Source organism: Mobula hypostoma, chromosome X2 (genome assembly GCF_963921235.1).
Source record: "Mobula hypostoma chromosome X2, sMobHyp1.1, whole genome shotgun sequence".
Taxonomy (NCBI): Eukaryota; Metazoa; Chordata; class Chondrichthyes; order Myliobatiformes; family Myliobatidae; genus Mobula; species Mobula hypostoma.
In genome coordinates, this window is record NC_086129.1 from 15900455 (window position 1) to 15924754 (window position 24300).

At 42.5% G+C, this 24300-nt stretch overlaps 1 protein-coding gene across 1 annotated transcript in view; it reads left to right on the forward strand.

Annotated features, from left to right (window-relative positions):
- The window catches only part of acad8 (acyl-CoA dehydrogenase family, member 8), a 106133-nt gene that overhangs the window by 32242 nt on the left and 49591 nt on the right, over window positions 1-24300 (forward strand). The window contains exon 4 of the mRNA XM_063038701.1: window positions 9150-9259. Coding sequence (XP_062894771.1) covers window positions 9150-9259 — 110 coding nt within the window. The remainder of the gene's footprint in view (window positions 1-9149; window positions 9260-24300) is intronic.

Below are 24300 nucleotides of genomic sequence, written 5' to 3' on the forward strand. Positions count from 1 at the left end.
CTACATGGATTCTGTTAGTTCTTCTTGCTGCCTCAGTAAAGTAGCCAACATCATCGAAGGCTATGTTGGAAATTCTCTCCTCTTCCCTCTTACATTTGGCAGCCTTAAATCACGTACTACCAAGCTCAAGTACAGTTTCTATCTCACATTATAAGATTATTAAATGCTTCCTTAGTAAGATGAGATGGACTCTTGACCTCACAATGTATCTTGTCGTAATCTTGGACCTTATTATTTACCCGCACTGCATTTTCTCTGTAACTGTTACACTTTATTCTGCAAAACGTAATGATCTGATCTGTATGAACAGTATTCAAGATAAGCTTTTCATTGTGTATATGTGACAATAATGAACCAATTCCAATAATTATATTCTTCATGGAATAATAATATTTAAGCTAGCTTTTATTTCATTTATACGGACTGTTATAAAGACCTGTCGGTTGGAAATAAATGCAAATATCATGATTGCCAACAAAATGATCCAAGCCAATATATTTATAAAATGCCTTCAGATTTACTCTAATCCTAGAACTAGAATCGGCCTGAAACGTCGACTGCACCTCTTCCTACAGATGCTGCTTGGCCTGCTGCGTTCACCAGCAACTTTGATGTGTGTTGCTTGAATTTCCAGCATCTGCAGAATTCCTGTTGTTTACTCTAATCCTGTCTGTTACTGCTACTTTGTGACCATTCATTGCCTTCCTAGTTGCCTTTTCAAGCATCTCCTTACACTTTTTATACTTGTGAATCATTACCCTGTCTTTGATCCCCTGTACCTGCCATGTGCTTCCATTTTTTTCTCCTTGTTTCCCTTTATCTAACCCTGAATGTCATTGGCACTCAGCTCCCTTAGCTTGCTACCCTTGGCAATACAGGATCACATTAGCCTTGTGCTCTTGCTGTTTTGCTTTTGAATGTTTTCCACTGTAAGTAGTTTCTGCCAATCTGTCATTGGCGGGGTCTTCTAACTTTAATGAAACTTGTCTTTCACCTTCTTAAGAGCTTTATTCCTGGTCCATCTCTATCTTTTTCTATATTCATCTTTGACATTGTGGTTACTATCTCCAAAATGTTTACCCACTGACACTCCCTAAACTTAATGGACTACATTCTCCAAGACAAGGTTCAGTTCTTTGGTAGGAGTTGACCAGGTGGGCATCTCTCCCAGATGCCCACCTGAATGAACTTAAGTTTGGCTCTGGTACAGAGTTTTGCCTCATAATTGTGAAAAATGAGATTAGTCTATTCCAAGTAGTTTAGTGATTTGTAATTTATATCAAAGGTTCATTTTACTATCAAAGTGTGTATGCAGAATAAAACTCTGAGATTCATCTTCTCCAGATAGCCATGAAATACAGCAACGCCATGGAATTTGTTGAAAGAAAAGACATCATCCCTACCGGCATGAAAAAGAAAGAAAAACTCGGAAACCCTAAGCCCTCTAACCCCCCATCCCCTCCCTTGCACAAAAACTAACAGATCACTTACCCAGAAAACAGCAGCTAGAACATCAAACTCTAAACCCCCCAACCGTTAACCCTCTCCCTCACAAAAAAACTAACATATCGCCCACAAGGAAAAAAGCAGCGACAATAACCCCCACCCCCCTCTCGCCCACAAAACACTAACAGATCCCCCACAGAGAAATGCCAACAAGAACATCAGACCCCAAATCTTCAACCCCTCCCTCACCCAAAAACTAACACATTGCCCACAAGGACATTAAACCCCCAACTCGCCAATCAGCAACAAGAAAGAAAGCACAGAGAACTGAAGGAGACCAATAAAAACTACAGTCCACAACAATAATCACATAAATTTCAGAATTTTGAAAACATCCTCTGTCAGCATCGAGGAGAGCAACGGATCGAAATCAGTCCTTCTGTAGAGAGCAACCACTGACCCGCTGCCTCTGTGGAGAGTGAGTGCCGACACGGCCTCCTAACTGCATGCACCGTGCACCATGAATTAGCCGATCATGCAGCTTCTAGAGCTTTCTCATTACTATCTTGGGTGCTGACAATACTTTGAGCCATGTGATCAGCATAGCCAGGCTGAATGTTGTACAGCATTCTAATCATAACTTTGCAGTTACACTAGTAGGCCCTGCCTGCTGGCACGCTTACTGCAGTGTAAAAATACTTCCTCTATTCTCGTTAAGTATTTGATTTTAATTGCTGGCCAAAATTACATGGCTGACAATCTGTTCAAAGTGGAAGGCTACGCACCTGAATCTCAGACTCTTAGAACTGACTGAACAATTGTAGGGAAGTGAGTGTATTCATTTTCTAAAACAGTTATTGGGTAAAATTTATAATAGAATTTATACATAAGCACAGTATTAGGAAATATACCCAAGCACACTATCAGTAGTTATATACTGTTGTATCAGTGGAATTTAAACAAAGGAATTATATCATTAGAATAACACACAAAGTGCTGAATGAACCAAATAGGTCAGTCAGCATCTATGGAGGGTAACAAACAGTTGATGTTTCGGGCCAAGACCCTTCATCAGGATTCCTGTTGCTCTGGGTTTCCACCATCTGCAGAATCTCTTGTCTTTACATCATAAATAGCTCTCCCTATGCAGTAACTCAGTCCCTTAAGCTGAGGCAACATTTTTGTACTGCGTTAGTGTAGTGTAAGTACAAGCACTGTATTTGTGTAATATTTATAAGGTATCAGTGAAATTGATATACAAGCTCTTGCATATCAGGTAACTTGAATGTTTTTCATATACTGTTGCCAGGTTGTGATAGTAGGTGATTTTAACTTTCCACATATTGACTGGGACTTCCATACTATAAAAGGACTAGATGGAATAGAGTTTGTCAAATGTGTCCAGCGAACACATAGTTCAGTACATTAATTAGTACATAGAATTCCCAACAAAAGAGTGTGATACTTGATCTATAAGGGAATGAGACAGGGCAGATGACAGAGCTTGTATAGGAGAGCACTCTGCATCTTGCCATTAGTTTCAGAGTAAATATGGAAAAAGATAGGTCTAGTCCACAGGTTGAGGTTCTAAATTGGAGAAAGGCCAATTTTGATGGTATCAGAAAGGACCTGGCAAGTGTGGATTTGGGACTGGCTGTTGTCTGGTAAAGATGTACTTGGTAAGTGGGAGGCCTTCAGAAGTGAAATTTTGAGTGTATAAGCCCTGTATGTTCCTGTCAGAATAAGGGTAAAGATAACAGGTATAGAAACCCTTGGTCCGCAAGAGATAATGAGACCCTGGTTAAGAAAGAAAGAAAAAGGTACATAGCAGGTACAGCCAAGTAGGAACAAATGAGGTTCTTATTGAGTACAAGAAATACATAAGAACACTTAAGAAAGAAATTGAGAGGGCTAAAAGAAGGCATGAGGTTGCCGTAGCAGACAAGGTGAAGGAGAATCTTAAGGGTTACTACAGATACGTTAAGAGCATTACTGCAAGGGAGAAATTTGGTCCTCTGGAAGATCAGAATCGTAATCCGTGGGTGGAGCCAAAGGAGATGGGGCAGATCTTAACTGAATATTTTGCTTCTGTATTTACTCAGGATATGGGCACAAGGTCTATCGAAGTGAGGCAAAGCTTCACCAACTTCATAGACTATACAGATTACAGAGGAGGAGGTGTTTTCTATCCTGAGGCAAATAAGGGTGGGATTAATCCCCAGGGCCTGACGAGGTGCTCCCTCAGACCCTGTGGGAGGCAAGTGCAGGAATTGTTGGGGCCATAGCAGAGATACTTAAATCATCCTTAGGGACAGGTGAGGTACCAGAAGATTGGCGGATAGCCACTGTTGTTCTGCTGTTTAAGAAAGGCTCTAGAAATAAACCAGGAAATTATAGGTCGATGAGTCTGACATCAGTAGTGGGAAACTTATTGGAAGGTATTCTAAGGGACTGGATATGTGAATATTTGGACAGACATGGACTGATTAGGGATAGTCAACATGGCTTCATGTGTGATGGGTCATGTCTAACTAATCTTACCATAAAGTTTTTTTGAGGAAGTTACCAGGAAAGTTGATGAAGGTAAGGCAGTGGATGTTGTGCACATGGACATTTGAAAGGCATTTGAGAAGGGCCAGCATGGGAGGCTGGTCAAGAAGGTTCAATCGCTCAGTATTCAGGATGAGGTCGTAAATTGGAGTAGACATTGGCTTTGTGGGAGAAGCCAGAGAGTGGTAGTAGATGTTTGTCTCTCTGACTGGAATCTTGTGACTAGTGGAGAACCACAGGGATCAGTGCTGTGTCCGTTGTTTGTCATCAACGTGGTCAACTGGATCAGCAGATTTGCAGATGACATCAAGATTGAGGGTGTGGTGGACAGCGAGGAAGACTATCATGGTTGGCAGTAGGATCTGGACCAGATGGAAAAATGGGCTGAAAAAACTCTGTGGCCGACTAGTCAGTGCCCAGAACATGCTGCCAACACTTACAGTAGAAGCAGATTTGGTAATGCTGTTCAAGAGGCAAGAAATAGAGTGATATGGGTGATCAGCAGCAGAAGGGATTGGTTTAACCAAACTCGGTACTGACAGCCTGAAGTGCACCTTATTTTGATGTACTGGTGTGGGGGGAAAAACTTGCCCCACATATGCCCCTTAAACTTCCCACCCTCACCTTAAAGCTATTTACCCTTTACTATTTAATATTTCTACCCTGTGAAAAAGATTCTGTCTGCCTACCCTATCCATGCCTGTCGTAAACTTACGAATATATATTAAGTGTCTCCTGCGCCTCTGATGTTCCAGAGGAAATAATCCAAATTTGTCCAACCTCTCCTTACAGCTAATACCTCTTCTGAACCCTCCCTGTATTGGGGCGATGAGAACTGCACACAAAGGCAGCCTAACCAAAGTTTTATTCAAGTCAAGTCAAGTCACTTTTTATTGTCATTTTGACCATAGCTGCTGGTACAGTACACAGTAAAAACGAGACATTTTTCAGGACCATGGTGCTACATGAAGCAATACAAAAACTACACTGAACTACGTAAACAACACAAAAACTACACTAGACTACAGACCTACCCAGGACTGCATAAAGTACACAAAACAGTGCAGGCATTACAATAAATAATAAACAAGACAATAGGAACAGCGGAGGGCAGTAGGTTGGTAGTCCGATGGCTTGAGGGAAAAACTGTTACATAAATAAACAGCTGTGCTCCTGCCGAGTATTTCGTTGGAGTCAGATGCAGTCCAATTTAATGTCCATTGGAGAGCGGAATGTAACGTTGAAGTGCAACATGACTTCCTGACTTTTATTCTCTATGCCTGTAGTGTTAAGATCCAGTATGTCATATGCCTTTTTATCACCCTGTCTACTTATTTGCCACTTTCAGAGAGTTAAGGATCTTGCCATTAACTGTACAGGACAAGCTCTTTGTCTATGGGATATAATCACTGGTGCTGTAATATTAGAGCATACAGTTTAGCTCTGCATCAATACAGTACAGTATATGCATTTGTACTTACGGAGTATTACACGAACACGGATTTAGTTTGTGTATTACATCAATGGAGTTTATATACCAAAACTTTTATCAAACATTATCAGCTATATATGTAAGCAGGGTGCATTGACTCATTGTATTGCTCAAATAAGTAATTGAACAAAGTGGTGGAAATATTGAGCACGCTAGGCTGCATATGTGACCTGGGAAACAGCTGGGTAACAGCTTTATTGTGTGGGGAAATCTGATAGTAGTTTACAGACGTTATAAAAGGCATTATAGCAGTATAAAAGGTGTTGATAGGGCAGGCAGCCAGAATCTTCCTTCTAGGGTAGAAGTGTTAAACATGAGGGCATAGCAGTAAGATGAGAGGGGAAAAGCACAATACCTTACAGTACAGGCGGCCCAGGTTCAATTCCTGCCGCTGCCTGTAATGAGTTTGTGCATTCTCCACGTGACCACGTGGGCTTCCACCCACAGTCCAAAGATATACTGGTTGGTAGGTTAATTGGTCATTGTAAATTGTCCTATGTTTAGGCTAGGGTTGAATTGGAGAATTTCTGGGCAGAGCAGCCCATAGGCACTGTATGGAGTTAGATCAGAGATTTACGAACTTTGATCACCATACCTCATGTTACAGGGACATGGCTCCTTTCATTGTCCACTCTAGAGTCATGGAGTCATGCAGCCCTTCGGCTTATTGGTTCATGCCAACCAAGGTGCAGATCCAAGCAAATCTCATTTTTTAGTGTTTGACCCATAACCTCCTAAACCTTTCCAATCTATCTGTTTTTAAAAGTTATTATTATATGTCCCTTACCCACTTCCTCTGGCAATTTATTCCACGTACATACCACCCTCTGTGTAAAAGATTTGAGTGCATTCACCCTATCCATGCCCCTCACAATCTTACACACCTGTATAAGATCACTCCTCAGTCTATTACATTCCAAGCCTGAAAAGCTCTCCCTATAACTCAGTCTCTTAAGCTTAGGCAACATTTTTGTAAAACTTTCCTCTACTCTTTTCAGTTCAATAACACACACAAAATTCTAGAGGAACTCAGCAGGTCAGGCAGCATCTGTGGAGAGGAGAAAAAAGGAGCCAATGGTTCAGGCCAGGACCCTTCTTCAGGACTGGAAAAGAAGGGGAAAGAAGCCAGAGTAAGAAGCTCATGGGTGGGGGGGGCGGGTTGGTGGTGGAAAGAGTACAAGCCAGAAGGCACTCCTCCCATCGCAAACACATCCCTCCTCAGATACAGAGAGGAAAACTGTACATAATACTCAAGGTATGGGCTCCTCAGGCCCTGTACAATTGCAGTAAGACATCATTTCCTTGTACCCAATTCCTTTCACTATGAAAGCCAATGCATCAATTCAATTCAAGTTTAATTGTCATTCAACCATGGTTGAATACAGCTAAATGAGACAGTGTTACTCTAGGGTCAAGGTGCAAAACACAGTACCAACAGTCACACACAGCACAAAGCACACATAGCACACAATGAAAGAGCCCAAACTCGAGCCATCCAACGTTACAGAAATCTACAGACAACCACAACACAGCCGGTCTTCTGCTAAGCGAGCACTAACTCCAGCCCAGATGCTACGCCATGCTGCGCCCGGTGGACCAGCCTTTCTCCTGGTGGCTGTAAACAGATGATGCTGTGGCTTAAGGCCTAGACTTCACTATGACCAAGGCCACACAGTTCCCCACCATCCACCCCTACTCTCTGGCAATAAATCAGTGGATTGAACTTGTGGCATACCACATTCACAAATTCCAAAAGGGTCTTACACTCACAAGAAAAGCGACCAAGACGGTCACTCACTATTAGACTGTATACCTCCTTTGAGTCGGGCAGCGTATGATGTGCAGCTCCTTCAATTTTTTTCAACAGCGAGCGACTCACTGATGGGTAGACCTGCAGTACTTTAAGTTCTTAATCTATAGCAGGATCTTGTGATCATAAAAAATACCTTTAAATACGACAGTTGCACCTTTTGTTGACCCCACAGAAACCGCTGTGACCAAATGCGTTGCCATCTTACCGGAAGATCATTAACCTTCTTACCTGCCTGCTGTACCTTGCTGCACAAAGCTTGATCAGTGCTTTTGCAGATGACACAAAATTAGGAGGTGTTGTTGATAGTGAAGAGGATTATCATAGATTACAGGGAGATACTGATCAGTTAGGGAAGTGGATAAATGAATTTCAACAGATAAGTATGAGGTGATGCACCAGGGAGTGTCATGGAACTGAGGGATTTAGGAATACATTGAGAGTAGTGTCACATGTAGACAGGGTGGTGTTAAAAGTGTTGAACACACTGGCTGTCATCACTCACGGCACTGAGTACAGGAGTTGGGATGCTATGTTGCAGTTGTATAAATTATTGGTGAGGCCACGCTTGGAGAATTGTGTTAAGTTCTAATTGCCCTGTTTTAGGAAAGACTGAAGAAAAACTTAAAAGGATGTTGTCAGGACCAGATGACCTGAGTCATAGAGAGGTTGGCCAGGCTGGGTCTTTGTTCCTTGGAATTTAAGAGTATGTGGGGTGTTTAAAACTACAAAAGGCATAGATAAGGTGGATGCTAACAGTCTTTTCTTCAATTAAGAGAGACAAAAACTAGGGACCATAGAATTAGTGTGAGAAAGGAAAGATTTAAAAAGAGCTGAGGGACAACTCTTCCAATGACTTGGCCTCCAAGCCATCTATAGCAATGAATTGTACAGATTGACCACCTCTGACTGAAAAAGTTTCTCCTCATCTCAGTTCTAAAGGCACATCCATCTATTCTGAGGCTGTGACCTCTTTCCCTAGACTCCCCCACAATCAGAAGCATCCTCTCCACGTCCACTCTGTCTAGGCCTTTCAATATTCAATAGATTTTAGTGAGATCCTTCCCTCATTCTTCTAAACTCCAGCAAGTACAGGACCAGAGCCATCAAACGTTCCTCATATGTTAACCCTTTCATTCCCAGGATCATTCTCATGAACCTATAGGAAAGATGTGGAAGCCTTGGAGGGGGTGCAGAAGAGGTTACCCGGATGCTGTCTAGATCTGAGGGCACATGATAAGTGGGGAGGCTGAACAAACGTGTTGTTTCCTTTGGAGTGCTGGAGGCTGAGGGGAGACCTGACAGTAGAATATGAGAGACAAAGATAAAGTTGCAGCCTTTTCCCCAGGAAAATGTCTAACTCTAAAGAGGAAGGGTCTTTTTTCATTGATGCTGCCTGGACTGCTGAGCTCCTCTAGCATTTTGTGTGTAATACTAAAGGGCATGCATTTAAGTTGAGAGGGGTAAGTTCAAAGAAGATGTGCAGGGTAAGTTATTTTACACAGAGAGTGGTGGACGTCTGAATTATGCTGCCAGGGGTTTTAGTGGAGATAGATATGATAGAGATTTTTTAAGAAGTTATTAGTTAGGCACATGATTGTGCAGAAAATAGGGGATATGGACCACGTGGAGGCAGAAAGGATTAGTTTAGTTAGGCACTTAAGTACTAGTTTAATTACTTTGGCATAACATGGTTGGACAAGTGACCTGTTCCTGTGTTGTAAGTAATATGTAAGGAATGCCTACTTTGTGGTTTGGGTGTGGGATGGTGTGCTATCTATTGAGACTCCATTTGAGCTGGTGAAACTGTGCCAGTTTACATTAAAAGTTTTTTTCCTTTCCCTTTTACAGCATGTGTGCATGGATGATTGACAAGTTTGGGAATGAGGAGCAGCGTCACAAGCACTGTCCCCCATTGTGCAGAATGGAGAGCTTTGCTTCCTACTGTCTCACTGAGCCAGGTCTGATTCAAGTCAAAAATATGTCACATGGTTCTCAGGGAGCAAATTTCCTTTTAACAATACTGAAGAATGGCAGAGCAGAGATTTATCTCTGTCTCCTCATTCAGTTTAAACCTTCTACTGTAATTGTTTGCTTTATTTTTATTATTTATTTTATTTAGTGGTACAGTAGAACCCTCTGGCCCTTCGAGTTACGTCACTCCACAACCCCAAATTACCCTAACCTAATGGGACAGGCTACAATGTTCAATTAACCGACCTGGTAGGCCTTTGGACTGTGGGACGAAACGGGAGCACCCAGGGAAAACACACGCATTCCATGGGGGATGTACAGATACTTTTTACAGAACGTTACCAGAATTGAACTCTGGACTCTCAAATGCCCTGAGCTGTAGCTGCATTGTGATAATTGCTATGCTACCGTGGTGTTTAACATAGAATATAGAACGGTATAGCACAGTACAGGCCCTTTAGCAAATTAATACTGTGCCAATCCTTTAACCTACTCCAAGATCAATTTAACCCTTTTCTTCCACATAACCTCCATTTTTTCTTTCATCCCTGTGCTTATCTAAGAGTCTCTTAAATGTCCTTAATGTATATTTGTGCCACCACCACAGGCATCACATTCCACCCACCTACCACTCTGTATAAAAAAAATCCTGCCTCTGAAATCCCACTCCCCCCCATACTTTCCTTCCAGCACATTAAAGTTATGCCCCCTTCCACCTGAGAAAATTTCTATGGGTGTCCACTCGATCTACGCCCCAAAATCACACTGGGTCATATCTGCTTTCTTCTCACAACTCACACTTCCATTTAGCTTTGGGTCATTTTAGTTTACATTTTATTTCCTCATCAGGTCCAGTACTGGTTCTTCCCTCTTCCACCCCACTCATTACATCCACAGAAATTCCAGAGGTTCATCAAGCTCAATTGCCCTTTTGTAAATCTGGTTTTAAATGACTATTTTTGCATGAAATTATAGCAAGGGTAGACATCACAAGGAGTAAAACAAAACAAAGACTATTTTCATTTGTTTTTATTAGACTTCACTCCAAGCTTTTAATAGCTGAAGGAATTAAACTTCTGATGATGTTGATCACCAGTGATCTGCCTTACACCAACAAACTGAGCTGTTTTACTGTATATTTTATCTATCTAGGTATTCCTTTATCCTTACTTAGGGATTTGAGGCTCTGAAAACTATTCTAGTTATACCGATAAGGAATAAACAGGAAGAAAAAAATTGACTTGTATTTTGCTGGTTAGGTACCTTACACTGGAGTGCGGGAATAGTTTTCATGATGAGATACTAGCTCAGTGATAAGGTTTGAAGTTGAATCCTTGCTTGAAGATCTGCAGCTGGTATTTGTACTTCCTTTACATGATAAATATTTGCAAGAGTTTCATTTGCAATTGGCGCCCATTGGTGATAAATTGCAAAGGTGCCTGAACAGCACTCAATAAATGAGGCAGAAAACTTTAAACTTTGGAAATAAAGTAATTGGAATTAGGGAAAGATGCATGTTTACATGAGTTTTAGTTTTCAGAACTGGAAACCAAAAGACAAGCAGTGATTTATAAAAATTGAGAGGAAATGTAACAGCTCCTTGTTCTATAAAAAGAAACATGAAGAATCTTGCAGACTAAGAATCTAAAGCTAAGCAAAAGTATACAAGTATACTTGGCAATGAAATTTCCTCCACAATCACCATCAGCACAAGTGCACCACAAGGCTGTGTGCTTAGCCCTGCTCTACTTGCTTTATACTTATGAGTGTGAGGCTACGTACCGCTCCAAAGCCACATTTAGGTTTGCTGATGGCATCACTATTGTAGGCTGAATCAAAGGTGCTGACAAATCAACATAGAGGAGGGAGATTGAATTACTTGGCAATTTAATTTCAGAGGATCTGTCCTGTGTCCATCACGTAAGTGCCATTTAAAAAAAAAGAAGGCATGGCTGCAGCTCTGCTTCCTTAGAAGTTTGCGAAGGTTTGCCATGTCATCTAAAACTTTGACAAAATTATATGGCCGCACAGTGGGGAGTATACTGACCGGTTGCTTCACAGCCTGTTATGGAACCACCAATGCCCTTGAACGGAAAAGCCTACAAAATGTCATGGATGCAGCCCAGTCCATTATAGTTAAATCCCAGCCCCACCATTGAGCATTTCTACAAATAGCACTGTGGCAGAAAGCAGCATCCATCATCAAAGACCCCCACCATCCAATATATAGACTGAGCTGTCCTGTCTTTGCAGAGAATGGTGAAAACATCAGGCTGCAGCACTGCGTCCAAAATCACAGGTATGAACCACGTTTTCGTGAAGCAAAGTACACAGCAGTCTCTGATATCCCTGTGGTACATCAACCTTGCTCTGAGGTCTTCAATTTTACTTTCCAAAAGTTGTACATTCAGCAGTAGGATAATCAGGAATTGAAGTCTAAAGCCTCAGCATTTCAATCAAACTTGTAGCCCAGTGTGGTATCCCCGCTTGCATTTTCTTAAAAGGGAAACTGCACTCATGACATGGGTTTGCCGCTCGAGGTTTGTTGATTTTCCATATCAGTAGATATTATAAACGTCGTAAAACAATGCCCCTTACTGAAGTACCCATGGCTGTGACTGTGGATTTCAGATGTAGTAGTCCTAAACGGGAATAGTTGATGATTCCCATCGGAGCGGTACACAGTCGCAACTTGATGGCGCCATCTTGTTACAAGCCACTCTTCTACCCTAGACTAGCAACCTTTCTGCCCATTTAGCTGGCCACCACTTACTTCCTTTGGTACCTAGTTCCTCCTTGGCCTCATCAGCGATCTTCAAACCTACAAAATTCGAGTGCATACAAGTCATAAACACAAGAGCCTGCAGCTGCTGGAAATCCAGAGCAACGCACACAAAATACTGGTGGAACCCAGCAGGCCAGGTACCATCTATGGAAATGAATAAACAGGCAACATTTTGGGCCAAGACCCTTCATCAGGTCTGGAAATGAAGGGAGAAGACGTCAGAATAAGAAGGTAGGGGGAGGGGAAGCAGGACAAGCTAGAAGATGATGGGTGAAGCCAGCTGTGTGGGGAAGGGGGGATGAAGTAAGAAGCTGGGAAGTGATAAGTGGAAAAGGTAAAGGGCTGGAGAAGAAGGAATCTGATGAGAGAGAAGAGTGGATCATAGGAGAAAGGGAAGGAGGAGGGTCACTAGGAAGGCGATACGCAGGTGAGGAGAAGAGGTAAGAGGCCAGCGTGGAGAAATGAAGAAGTTTTGGGGGGCCGGGGGGGCTTGGAGAAATCTATGTTCGTGCCACCAGGCTGCAGGCTACCTAGACAAAATATGAAGTGTTGCTCATCCAACCTGGGTGACATATATACTGTATTTAATTATATATATAATTAAATGAATAGTGCAAAAAGAAAGTAAAAATAGGGAGGTGGTTATTGTTCATGGTTTTATTGTCCTTTCAGAACTCTGATGGCAGAGGGAAGGAAGCGTTTCCAAAAATGTTGTGTGTGTATTTTCAGGCTCCTGTTCTCTCTGATGGTAGCAATGAGAGGAGGGTGTGGTGTGCCTCCTTGAATGATTAATGCCACTTTATTAAGGCATCACGTTTTGAAGGTGTTCTCACTAGTGGAAAGTCTAGTGCCCATGATGGAGCTGGCTGAGATTGCAACCCTCTGCAGCTTACACTAGACGATGATGCAACCAGTTAGAACGTTCTCCACAGTACATCTGTATAAATTTGCTAGTATCTTTGGTGACTAAGTGATTAAGGCACTCGTCTAGTGATCTGAAGGTCGCTAGTTTGAGCCTCAGCTGTGACAGTGTGTTTGTGCCCTTGAGCAAGGCACTTAACCACACATTGCTCTAGTGTCTGTGCGAGGAGCGGCGTCTCACACAGACTTCCAATCTGCGCCTTGTAAGGCATGAAAATGCCCGACGCAGGCACCTCATGGTCTGAGTCAACATTTCCTCCCCTCCCCTTTGGTAACAAACCAAATCTCTTCAAACTTCTTAATTGCATGAACATGTTGGGCCCAGGATAGGTCTTCAGAGATGTTGATACCCAAGAACTTGAACCTGCTCACCTTTTCCACTGCTGACCTTTTGATAAGGACTGGTCTGCGTTCTTTTGACTTCTCCTTCCTGAAGTTCACCATCAATTCCTTGGCCTTACTGATGTTGAGTGCAACATTATTGTTAGGACACCATTCAATCAGCAAATCTATCTCCTGTATACCTCTTCATCATCATCCAAGATTCTGCTGACAACAGTTGTGATATTAGTGAATTTATAGATGCCGTTTGCACTGTGCTTAGCCACATAGTCATGTGTAGAGAGTAGAGCAGTGGGCTAAGCATGCATCCTTGAGGTGCACTGGTTTTGATTGTTAGTGAGGAGGAGATGTTGTTTCTGATCTGCACTGACTGTGGTTTTCCACTGAGGAAGTCCAGGATCAGGCTACAGAAGGAGGTATAGAGGCCCAGGTTTTGAAGCTTTCACTGGGCAACAAAGATTTTGCATCCTGAATACTCTTGGGTGTATCTTGTGGATTTTGGGCTGCTGATCATGAAAATCACCATGAAATTTCCCTATCACACACCATGTTTTTGAAATCACCCACAATGTAAGCTGAAAAGTTTTGTATCTTGCCCAGGCACGCCTAGGCATACTTAGGCAAGGCAGATGCTGCATGTTTGGACAGGTTTTCAAAAGACTATAAAAGCATCATGCACACGTTCTATGCATTGCATTTACATGCATATTGGTTTGCAATCACCATGATGCGCATTCTCTGCATGCATAGCAAATTGTGTGTACTCATTATAATAAAGTCATCGTATTTTCAGGGGTACTTGTGATAGCAAAATGTCTTGCCAGTGTTGCAATTGCTGCAATGCTTTCTGCTATATTTTTGCTGAGTATGCGCTTAAATCTCAAAGATGGAACATGACTCCTCTTATTAAGAAATCCTATGAGCTCTACTTTAGGTGTAAAATTAATGACCAAGACAAAGCCTGGGCTCCTTACATTTGTTGTGCCACATGCACTGTCAATCTTAGAGCTTGGCTCAGAGGTACTCGGAAGGCAATGCTGTTCGCTGTCCTGGTGATATGGTGAGAGCAAAAGGATCATGTGACAGACTGCTACTTCTGTCTCACCAGTGTGTCTGGTTTCTCTGCTAAAACAAGAAATCCATTGAATACCCCATGAGACCTGTGTTGCATGACGATAGTCTTCCAGTACCGATGCACCAGAGATATGGAGTCTAGAGGAGGCAGGTGAAGATGCCATGATGCACGAGCCAGGAATGGAAAATGACACTGATATTGATACAGATTTTGAACTCGTTATGTCGAGTGAGCCTCGTCTGATAGCTCAATCTGAGTTAAGTGACCTGGTCAGAGACCTGGGTTTGTCAAAGGCAAAAGCAAAATTACTGGGTTCAAGGCTGCAAGGATGCTGTGACCAGGCACAAAAATTTCCATCTTTTGCAGCTGCCAAGAAAATTGGTCAGAAAATCTATGTTTCTGCACTGGCATTAATGGGCTTCTGATTGATTTGGGTTGCCAGCCTGACCCACAACAGTGGCATCTTATTGTTAATTCTTCAGTGTTAAACCTAAAAGCTGTGCAATACACATGGAGAAAACTACCAAAATTTGGAACTCTTGTCACCAAGTACTGTTGTTTCATTTACAAATGGGACAGCCGTGCTAAAGAATCTCATTACATTAAAAAGGATTGGCCACTCCATAAGCAGTTGATCCTAGGGCAGAAAACTGTGGCATATAAGCCACTTGTAGACTTATCAAAGATACTTTTGCCTCCTCTTCATATAAAACTGGGGCTTATGAAAAGGATTGTGAAAATGATGAACAAGCAAGGTGAAGGGCTTCAGTATTTGAGACAGATGTTTCCCAGAATAATTGCTGCCAAGATTAAGGAAGGCATTTTTGTTGGTCCACAAATCAAACAGGTCATCAATGACAGGCTATTCAAAGAACTTCTCATGGGACCAGAGAAAATCACACGGAAGGCATTCAAGGATATTGTTGAAAATTTTCTTGGCAACTAGAGCACCAAACTATGTGCAGCTGGTTGACAACATGTTTCAACCATACAAAACCATGAAGTGCAACATGTCACTAAAAATTTATTTTTTGCATTCCCATTTAGACTTCATCCCTGCAAATCTTGGCACTGTCAGTGACAAGTATGGTGAAAGGTTTCACTGGGGTACACTATTTTTTAAATGGAAAGAAAATTCAAAAATCTGAAGTGCAAAGGAACTACTAGGAAGTCCTTGTGGAGGGTTCCCTAAAGGTTAACTTGCAGGTTGTGTTGGTGGTGAGAAAAGCAAATGCAATGTTAGCGTTCATTTTAAGAGTACTAGCATATTAAAGCTAGGATGTAATGTTGAGGCTTTATAAAGCAATAGTGAGGCCTCACTTGGAGAATTGTGAGCAATTTTGGGTCCCTTATCTTAGAAAGGACGTGCTGAAACTGGAGAGGGTTCAAAGGAGGTTCACGAAAATGATTCCAGGATTGAATGGCTTGTTATATGAAGAGCGCTTGATAGCTCTGGACCTGTATTCACTAGAATTCAGAAGAATGAGGGGTGACCTAATTGAAACCCATTGAATGGTGAATGGTCTTGATAGAGTGGATGTGGAGAGGATGTTTCCTATGGTAGGAGAGTCTCAGACCAGAGGACACAGCCTCAGAATAGAGGGGTGGCCTTTTAGAACGGAGATGAGGAGGAATTTCTTTAGCCAGAGAGTGGTGAATCTGTGGAATTATTTGCCACAGGCAGCTGTGAAGGCCAAGGCTTTATGTATATTTAAGGCAGAGGTTGATGGATTCTTGATTGGTCAGGGCACGAAGGGATATGAGGAGAAGGCAGGAGACTGGGGCTGAGAGGAAAACTGTATCAGCCATGATGAAATAGCAGAGCGGACTTGATGGGCCAAATGGCCTAATTCTGCTCCTATATATTATGGTCTTATGTAAAAGAAGCAGCAATTTTTTTCAACTCATTTCTTGATGCGAGCAAAGATAATGTGGCAGAATGCAACTAAAAAGTCACTAAGAAGGTAAAGATGGAATACAAAAGTAAGCTAGATAAAAATATTAAAGAGGATATCAAAGTTTCTTCAGATACATAAAGTGTAAAAGAGAGGTGAGAGTGGATATCGGACCACTGGAAAATGATGCCAGAGAAGTTGAAATGGGAAACTGAAAGGTCTGAAGGTAGATAAGTCACCTGGACCAGATGGTGTACACCCCAGGGTTCTGAAAGAGATGGCTGAAGAGATTGCGGAGCCATTAGTAATGACCTTTCAAGAATCACTAGATTCTGAAATGGTTCCGGAAGACTGGATAATTACAAATGTCACCCCACTCTTCAAGAAGGGAGAGAGACAGACGAAAGGAAACTATAGGCCAGTTAGTCTGACGTCAGTGGTTGAGAAGTTGTTGGAGTCAATTATTAAGGATAAGTTCTCAGGGTACTTGGAGGCACATGATAAAATAGGCCATAGTCAGCATGGTTTCCCCAAGGAGAAATCTTGCCTGACAAATGTGTTAGAATTCTTTGAAGAAATAACAGGCAGGAAAGACAAAGGAGAATTGTTTGATATTCTGTACTTGGATTTTTAGAAGGCCTTTGACAAGGTGCCACATATAAGTAACACACATCATAGTTGCTGGTGAACGCAGCAGGCCAGGCAGCATCTCTAGGAAGAGGTACAGTCGACGTTTCGGGCCGAGACCCTTCGTCAGGACTAACTGAAGGAAGAGCGAGTAAGAGATTTGAAAGTGGGAGGGGGAGGGGGAGATCCAAAATGATAGGAGAAGACAGGAGGGGGAGGGATGGAGCCAAGAGCTGGACAGTTGATTGGCAAAAGGGATATGAGAGGATCATGGGACAGGAGGCCCAGGGAGAAGGAAGAAGGGGAGGTTACCCAGACGGAATATAAGTAGAGGAGGCTGTGGATAGACATATCAGAATGGGAATGGGATGTGGAATTAAAATGTGTGGCCACTGGGAGATCCTGCTGGGGTGATGTACTGCGTCCGGTGCTCCCGATGCGGCCTTCTATATATTGGCGAGACCCGACGCAGACTGGGAGATCATTTCACTGAACACCTACGCTCTGTCCGCCAAGAGAAAGCAGGATCTCCCAGTGGCCACACATTTTAATTCCACATCCCATTCCCATTCTGATATGTCTATCCACGGCCTCCTCTACTGTAAAGATGAAGCCACACTCAGGTTGGAGGAACAACACCTTATATTCCATCTGGGTAGCCTCCAACCTGATGGCATGAACATTGACTTCTCTAACTTCTGCTAATACCCCACCTCCCCCTCATACCCCATCCGTTATTTATTTATATACACACCTTCATTTTCTCTCTCTCTCCTTTTTCTCCCTCTGTCCCTCTGAATATACCCCTTGCCCATCCTCTGGGTCCCCCCGCCCCCCTTGTCTTTCTTCCCGGACCTCCTGTCCCATGATCCTCTCGTATCCCTTTTGCCTATCACCTGTCCAGCTCTTGGCTCCATCCCTTCCCCTCCTGTCTTCTCCTATCATTTTGGATCTCCCCCTCCCCTTTCCACTTTCAAATCTCTTACTAGCTCTTCCTTCAGTTAGTCCTGACGAAGGGTCTCGGCCTGAAACATCGACTGTACCTCTTCCTAGAGATGCTGCCTGGCCTGCTGCGTTCACCAGCAACTTTGATGTGTGTTGCTTGAATTTCCAGCATCTGCAGAATTCCTCGTGCCACATATAAGGCTGCTTTTCTGGTGTTACAGGAAAGATTCTAGCATGGACAAAGCACTGGCTAATTGGCAGGAGGCAAAGAGTGGGAATAAAGGGAGCCTTTTCTAGTTGGCTTCCGGTGGGTAGTGGTGTTCCACAAGGGTCTGTGTTTAGACTGATTCTTTTTACATTATATGTCAGTTACTTGGATGATGGAATTGATGGCTTTGTTGCAAAGTTTGCAAACGATACAAAGATAGGTGGAGGGGCAGGCAGAAGTAGAAAGGCTACAGAAGGACTTAGACAGATTAGGAGAATGGGCAAAGGAGTAGCAGATGGAATACAGTGTCAGGAAATGTATGGTTATGCACCTTAGTAGAAGAAATGAAAGGGTTGACTAGTTTCTAAATGGAGAGAAAATACAAAAAAATGAGATGCAAAGGGACTTGGGAGTTCTTGCGCAGGATTCCCTAAGGGTTAATTTGCAGGTTGAGTCTGTGGTGAGGAAGTCAAATGCAACATTAGCATTCATTTCAAGAAGATTAGAATATAAAAGCAAGGATGTAAAGTTGAGACTTTATAAAGCACTGGTGAGGCCTCACGGAGTATTGTGAGCAGTTTTGGTCCCCTTATCTTAGAAACAATGTGCAGAAACTGAAGAGGGTTCAACGAAGGTTCACAAAAATGATTCCAGGATTGACGAGGGGTCTCGGCCTGAAACGTCGACTGTACCTCTTCCTATAGATGCTGCCTGGCCTGCTGCGTTCACCAGCAACTTTGATGTGTGTTGCTTGAATTTCCAGCATCTGCAGAATTCCTGTTGTCCAGGATTGAATGATTTGTCATATGAAGGGTGGTTGATGGTTCTGGGCCTGTATTCACTAGAATTCCGAAGAATGAGGGGTGACTTCATTGAAACCTATCAAATAGTGAAAGGCCTAGATAGAGTAAATGTTTCATATGATGGGAAAGTCTAAGACTAGAGGACACAGTCTCAGAATAGAGGGGCGTCCTTTTAGAATGGAGATGAGAAGGAATTTCTTTAGCCAGAGAGTGATGAATCTATGAAATTCTCTGCCGCAGGCAGCTGTGGAGGCCAAGTCATTGGGTGTGTTTAAAGCAGAGGTTGATAGATTCTTGATTGGTCAGGGCATGAAGGGATATAGGGAAAAGGTAGCAGATTGGGGCTCAGAGGGAAAATGGATCGACCATTTTGAAATTGTGGAGCAGACTCGATGAGCCAAATAGCCTAATTCCGCTTCTATATATTATGGTCTTATGGTCTTGTATCTCGGTTGATCCTGATGATAACACACTATCTTCTCTGACTTCTGGTATGACTGTAATAAACAAATAGGTGAGCAATAATTTCCTCAGTGTTCTCCTACTAACAGAAAGCACAGAAGCAGGCCTTTTGGCTCATCATGGTCCATACCAACCAAGGTTGCCATCTAATATTAGATTAGATTAACTTTATCTTTCACATGCACATCAAAAACACATAGTGAAATGCATTGTTTGCATCAATGATCAACACAGTCAAAGAATTGTGCTGCGTGACAGCCTTCAAGTGTTGCCACACTTTTGGTGCCAACACAACATGTACACAGCTTACTAACCCTAATCTGTGTGTTTTTGGAAACCAGAGCAACTGGAGGAAACCCACATGGTCAGGAGGAGAATGTACAAACAGCGGCAGGATTTGAACCCTTATTGCTCGCACTGTAAAGCGTTACACTAACCCACTGTGCTACTGTGCCGTTCATTTGCCCACGTTTGGTTCATATCACTCCACACCTGCCCAAGCTCTTTTTGAAAGTTGTTAATGTACCTCTCTCAACCACTTCCTCTAGCAGCTCATTATATATACATAAGAACCATAAATCATAGGAGCAGAATTGGGCCTTTGAGCCCAATCATGGCTTATTTATTATCCTTTTCAACCCCATTTTCCTGCCTTCTCCCCATAACTTTTGACGTTCTTACCAATCAAGGACCTATCAAATTTCGCTTTAAATGTACCCAGTGACCTGGCCTCCACAGCCGTCTGTGGCAATGAATGCCACAGATTCACTGTCCTCCAGCTAAAGAAATGTTTCCTCATCTCTTTTCTAAAAGGATGTCCTATTTTGAGGCTGTGCACTCTAGTCCTGGACTTTCCCATTATAGGAAACATCCTCTCCGCATCCACTCTATCTAAGCCTCTCAATATTCAGTATAGGCCCAGAGCCATCAAATGCTTCTCATACGTTAACTTTGTCTTACCTGGAAACATTCTCACGGGACTCCTGTGGACCTCCCCAATGCCAGCACACCCTTTCTTAGATAAGGGGCCCAAGATTGCTCATAATGCTCCAAATGCTGGCCAAACCAATACCTTAGAAAGCCTCAGCATTACACCCTTGTTTGTACGTTCTAGTCCTCTCAAAATGAATGCTAATATTGCATTTGCCTTCCTTGCCACCAACTCAACCTTCAAGTTAACCTTTACAGAATCCTGCACAAGAAATCCCAAGTCCCGTTGCACCTCTGATTTCTGAATTTTCTCCGTTTAGAAAATAATCTAAACCTTCATTCTTTTTACCGAAGTTCAGAACCATACACTTACTTATGTTACATTCCATCTGCTATCTCTTTGCCCATTCTCTTAATCTGTCCAAGTCCGTCTGTAGTCTCTCTGATTTCTCACCACTCTGCTCCTCCTCCTTTCTTCATATCATCCACAAAGCCTTCGATTCCATCATCCATATCATTGACATCAAATGTAAAAAGAATCGGTCAGAACGCAGACCCTATAAAACACCACTAGACACTGGCTGCCAACCAGAAAAGGCTCCCTTTATTCCCACAGTTCGCCTCCTGCCAGTCAGCCAATACTCTCTCCATGCTAGGATATTTCCAGTAACACCATGGACTCTTAACTTGTTAAGCAACTTCATATGCGGCCTTCTGAAAATCCAAGTACACAACATCCACCATTTCTCCATTGTCTATCCTGCTTGTAATTTCTTCAAAGAATTCCAGCAGATTTGTCAGGCAAAATTTTCCCTTAAGGAAACCATGCTGACTTTGGCCTATTTTATCATGTGCCTCCAAGTACCTCGGGACTTCACCCTTAATAAAGAATTTGATAGGGAGAAAATAAAGTCTGACGTAGCTGTATTTCAGTGGAGTAAGGGAAATTACAGTGGTATGAGAGAGGAGTTGACCAAAGTAAATTGAAAGAAGCTGCTGGCAGGGATGTCAGCAGAGCAGCAATGGTGTGCATTTCCGGGAAAAATTAGGAAGGTGCAGGACATATGTATTCCAAAAGTGAAGAGATACTGAAATAGTGAAATAGTACAACCATGGCTGACAAGGGAAGTTAAAGCTATTGTAAAAGCAAAAGAAAGGGCATACAACAAAGCAAAAAGTAGTAGGGAGACAGAGGATTGGGAACTTTTTAAAAACCTACAGAGAGCAACTAAAAAATCATTAGAAGGGAAAAGATGAAATATGAAAGCAAGCTAGCAAATAATATCAAAATGGATAGAAACATTTTTTCAAGCATGTTAAAAATAAAAGAGAAATGAGAGTGGATATAGGACTGCTAGAAAATGAGGCAGGAGAAATAATAATTGGGGACAAGGAGGTGGCTGTATTTTGCATCAGTCTTCACTGTGGAAGACACTAGCAGTATGCCTAATGTTGCAGTGTGTGAAGGAAGAGAAGTGGGTGCAGTTACTATTACAAGAGAGAAGGTGCTCAAAAAGCTGAAAGACCTAAAGGTACATAATTCACCTGGCCCAGATGAACTGCACCCTAGGGTTCTGAAAGAGGTAGTGTTAGATATTGTGGTGGCATTAGAAATGATCTTTCAAAAATCATTGGAGTCTGACATGGTGCTAGAGGACCGCAAAATTGCAAATGTCACTCCACTCTTTAAGAAAGGGGGAAGGCAGCAGAAAGGAAATTACAGACCAGTTAGCCTGAACTCACTGATTGGGAAGATGTTAGAGTCAGTTGTTAAGGATGAGATGATGGAGTACTTGGTGACACAGGACAAGATAGTACAAAGTCAGCATGGTTTCCTTCAGGGAAAATCCTGCCTGACAAACCTGTTGGAATTCTTTGAGGAGATTGCAAGTAGGATTGATAAAGGGGATGCAGTGAAGGTTGTATATTTGGACTTTCAGAAAGCCTTTGACAAAGTGCCACACATGAGGCTGCTTACCAAGTTAAGAGCCCATGGTATTACAGGAAAGTTACTAACATGGTTAGAGCATTGGCTGATTGGCAGGAGGCAGCAAGTGGGAATAAAAGGATCCTTTACTGGTTGGCTGCCTGTGACCAGTGGTGTTCCACAGGGATCGGTGTTGGGACCACTTCTTTTTATGCTGTATATCAATGGTTTAGATGATGGAATAGATGGCTTTGTTGCCAAATTTGCAGATGATACGAAGATTGGTGGAGGGGCAGGTAGTGTTGAGGAAACAGATAGGATGCAGAAGGACTTAGACAGATTAGGAGAATGGGCAAGAAAGTGCCAAATGAAATACAATGTTGGAAAGTGCATGGTCATGCACTTTGGTAGTAGAAATAAATGTGTAGACTATTTTCTAAACGGGGAGAAAATCCAAGAATCTGAGATGCAGAGGGACTTGGGAGTCCTTGTGCAGAACACTCTAAAGGTTAACTTGCAGGTTGAGTTGGTGGTGAGGAAGGCAAATGCCGTCATTTCAAGAGATCTAGAATACAAGAGCAGTGATGTGATGCTGAGGCTTTATAAGACACTGGTGAGACCTCACCTTGAGTATTGTGAACAGTTTTGGGCCCCTCATCTTAGAAAAAGATGTGCTGGCATTGGATAGGGTCCAGAGGAGGTTCACAAGGATGATTCCAGGAATGAAAGGGTTATCATATGAGGAATGTTTGATGGCTCTCGGTCTGTACTCACTGGAATTCTGATGGATGAGGGGGATCTCATTGAAACCTTTTGAATGTTGAAATGCCTAGACAGAATAGATGTGGAAAGGATGTTTCCCATGGTGGGAGAGTCTAGGACAAGAGGGAACAGCCTCAGGATAGAGGGGCGTCCTTTCAAAACAGAGATGCGGAGAAATTTCTTCAGCCAAAGGGTGGTGAATTTGTTGCCACATGCAGCTGTGGAAGCCAGGTCGTTGGGTGTATTTAAGGTTTTTGATTGGACATAGCATCAACGGTTACGGGGAGAAGGCCGGGAACTGGGGTTGAGAAGGAGAAAAAAAAAAGGATCAGCCATGATTGAATGGTGGAGCAGAATCAATGGGCCAGATGGTCTAAGTCTGCTCCTTTGTCTTATGGTCTTATGGTCTATGGTCTTAGTATCGTCAACATCTTCCCAGCCATTGAAGTCAGGCTAACTGACTGATAATTTCCTTTCTTCTGTCTATCTCCCTTCTTAAAGAGTGGAGTGACATTTGCAATTTTCCAATCCTCTGGAACCTTTCCAGAATCTAATGATTCTTGAAAGTTCATTACTGATGCTTCCACAATCTCTTCAGCTACTTCTTTCAAAACCCTGGGGTGTAGTTCATATGGTCGAGGTGACTTATTGACCTTCAGACCTTTCTGCTTCCCAAGCACCTCTCCTTGGTAATGGCAACTACATTCACTTCTGCCTTTTGATATTCTCGAAATTCTGGCATTCTGCTAGTGTCTTCCACAGTGAAGACTGACGCAAAATACTTAATGAGTTTGTTCGCCATTTCTTTGTCTCCCATTACTAACTCTCCAACAGCATTTTCCAGCGGTCTAATATCCACTCTTTCCTCTGTTTTATTCTTTATACTCTAATATATAAAAAACCTTTTGATATCTTGTATATTACTGGCTTGTTTACCTTCATATTTCATCTTTTTTCTCCTTATTGGTTTTTTAGTTGCCTTCTGTTGGTTTTTAAAAGCTTCCCAATTCTCTGGCTTCACATTAATTTTTACTGAATTGTATGCCCTCTCTTTTGTTTTTATGCTGTCTTTGATTTCCCTGGTCAGCCACAGTTGCCTCATCCTACCTTTGGAACATGATTTCTTCTTGTATCTATCCTGCACTTTCCGATTTGCTCCCTGGAACTCCAGCCATTGCTGTTCTGTCATCATCCCTACTAGTATCCCCTTCCAATCAACTTTGGCCAGCTCCTCTCTAGAGTCTCTATAATTCCATTTACTCCACTGTAATACTGATACAGCAGATTTTGGCTTCTCTCTCTTAAACTGCAGGGTGGATTCTATCCTATTATGGTCACTGTCTCCT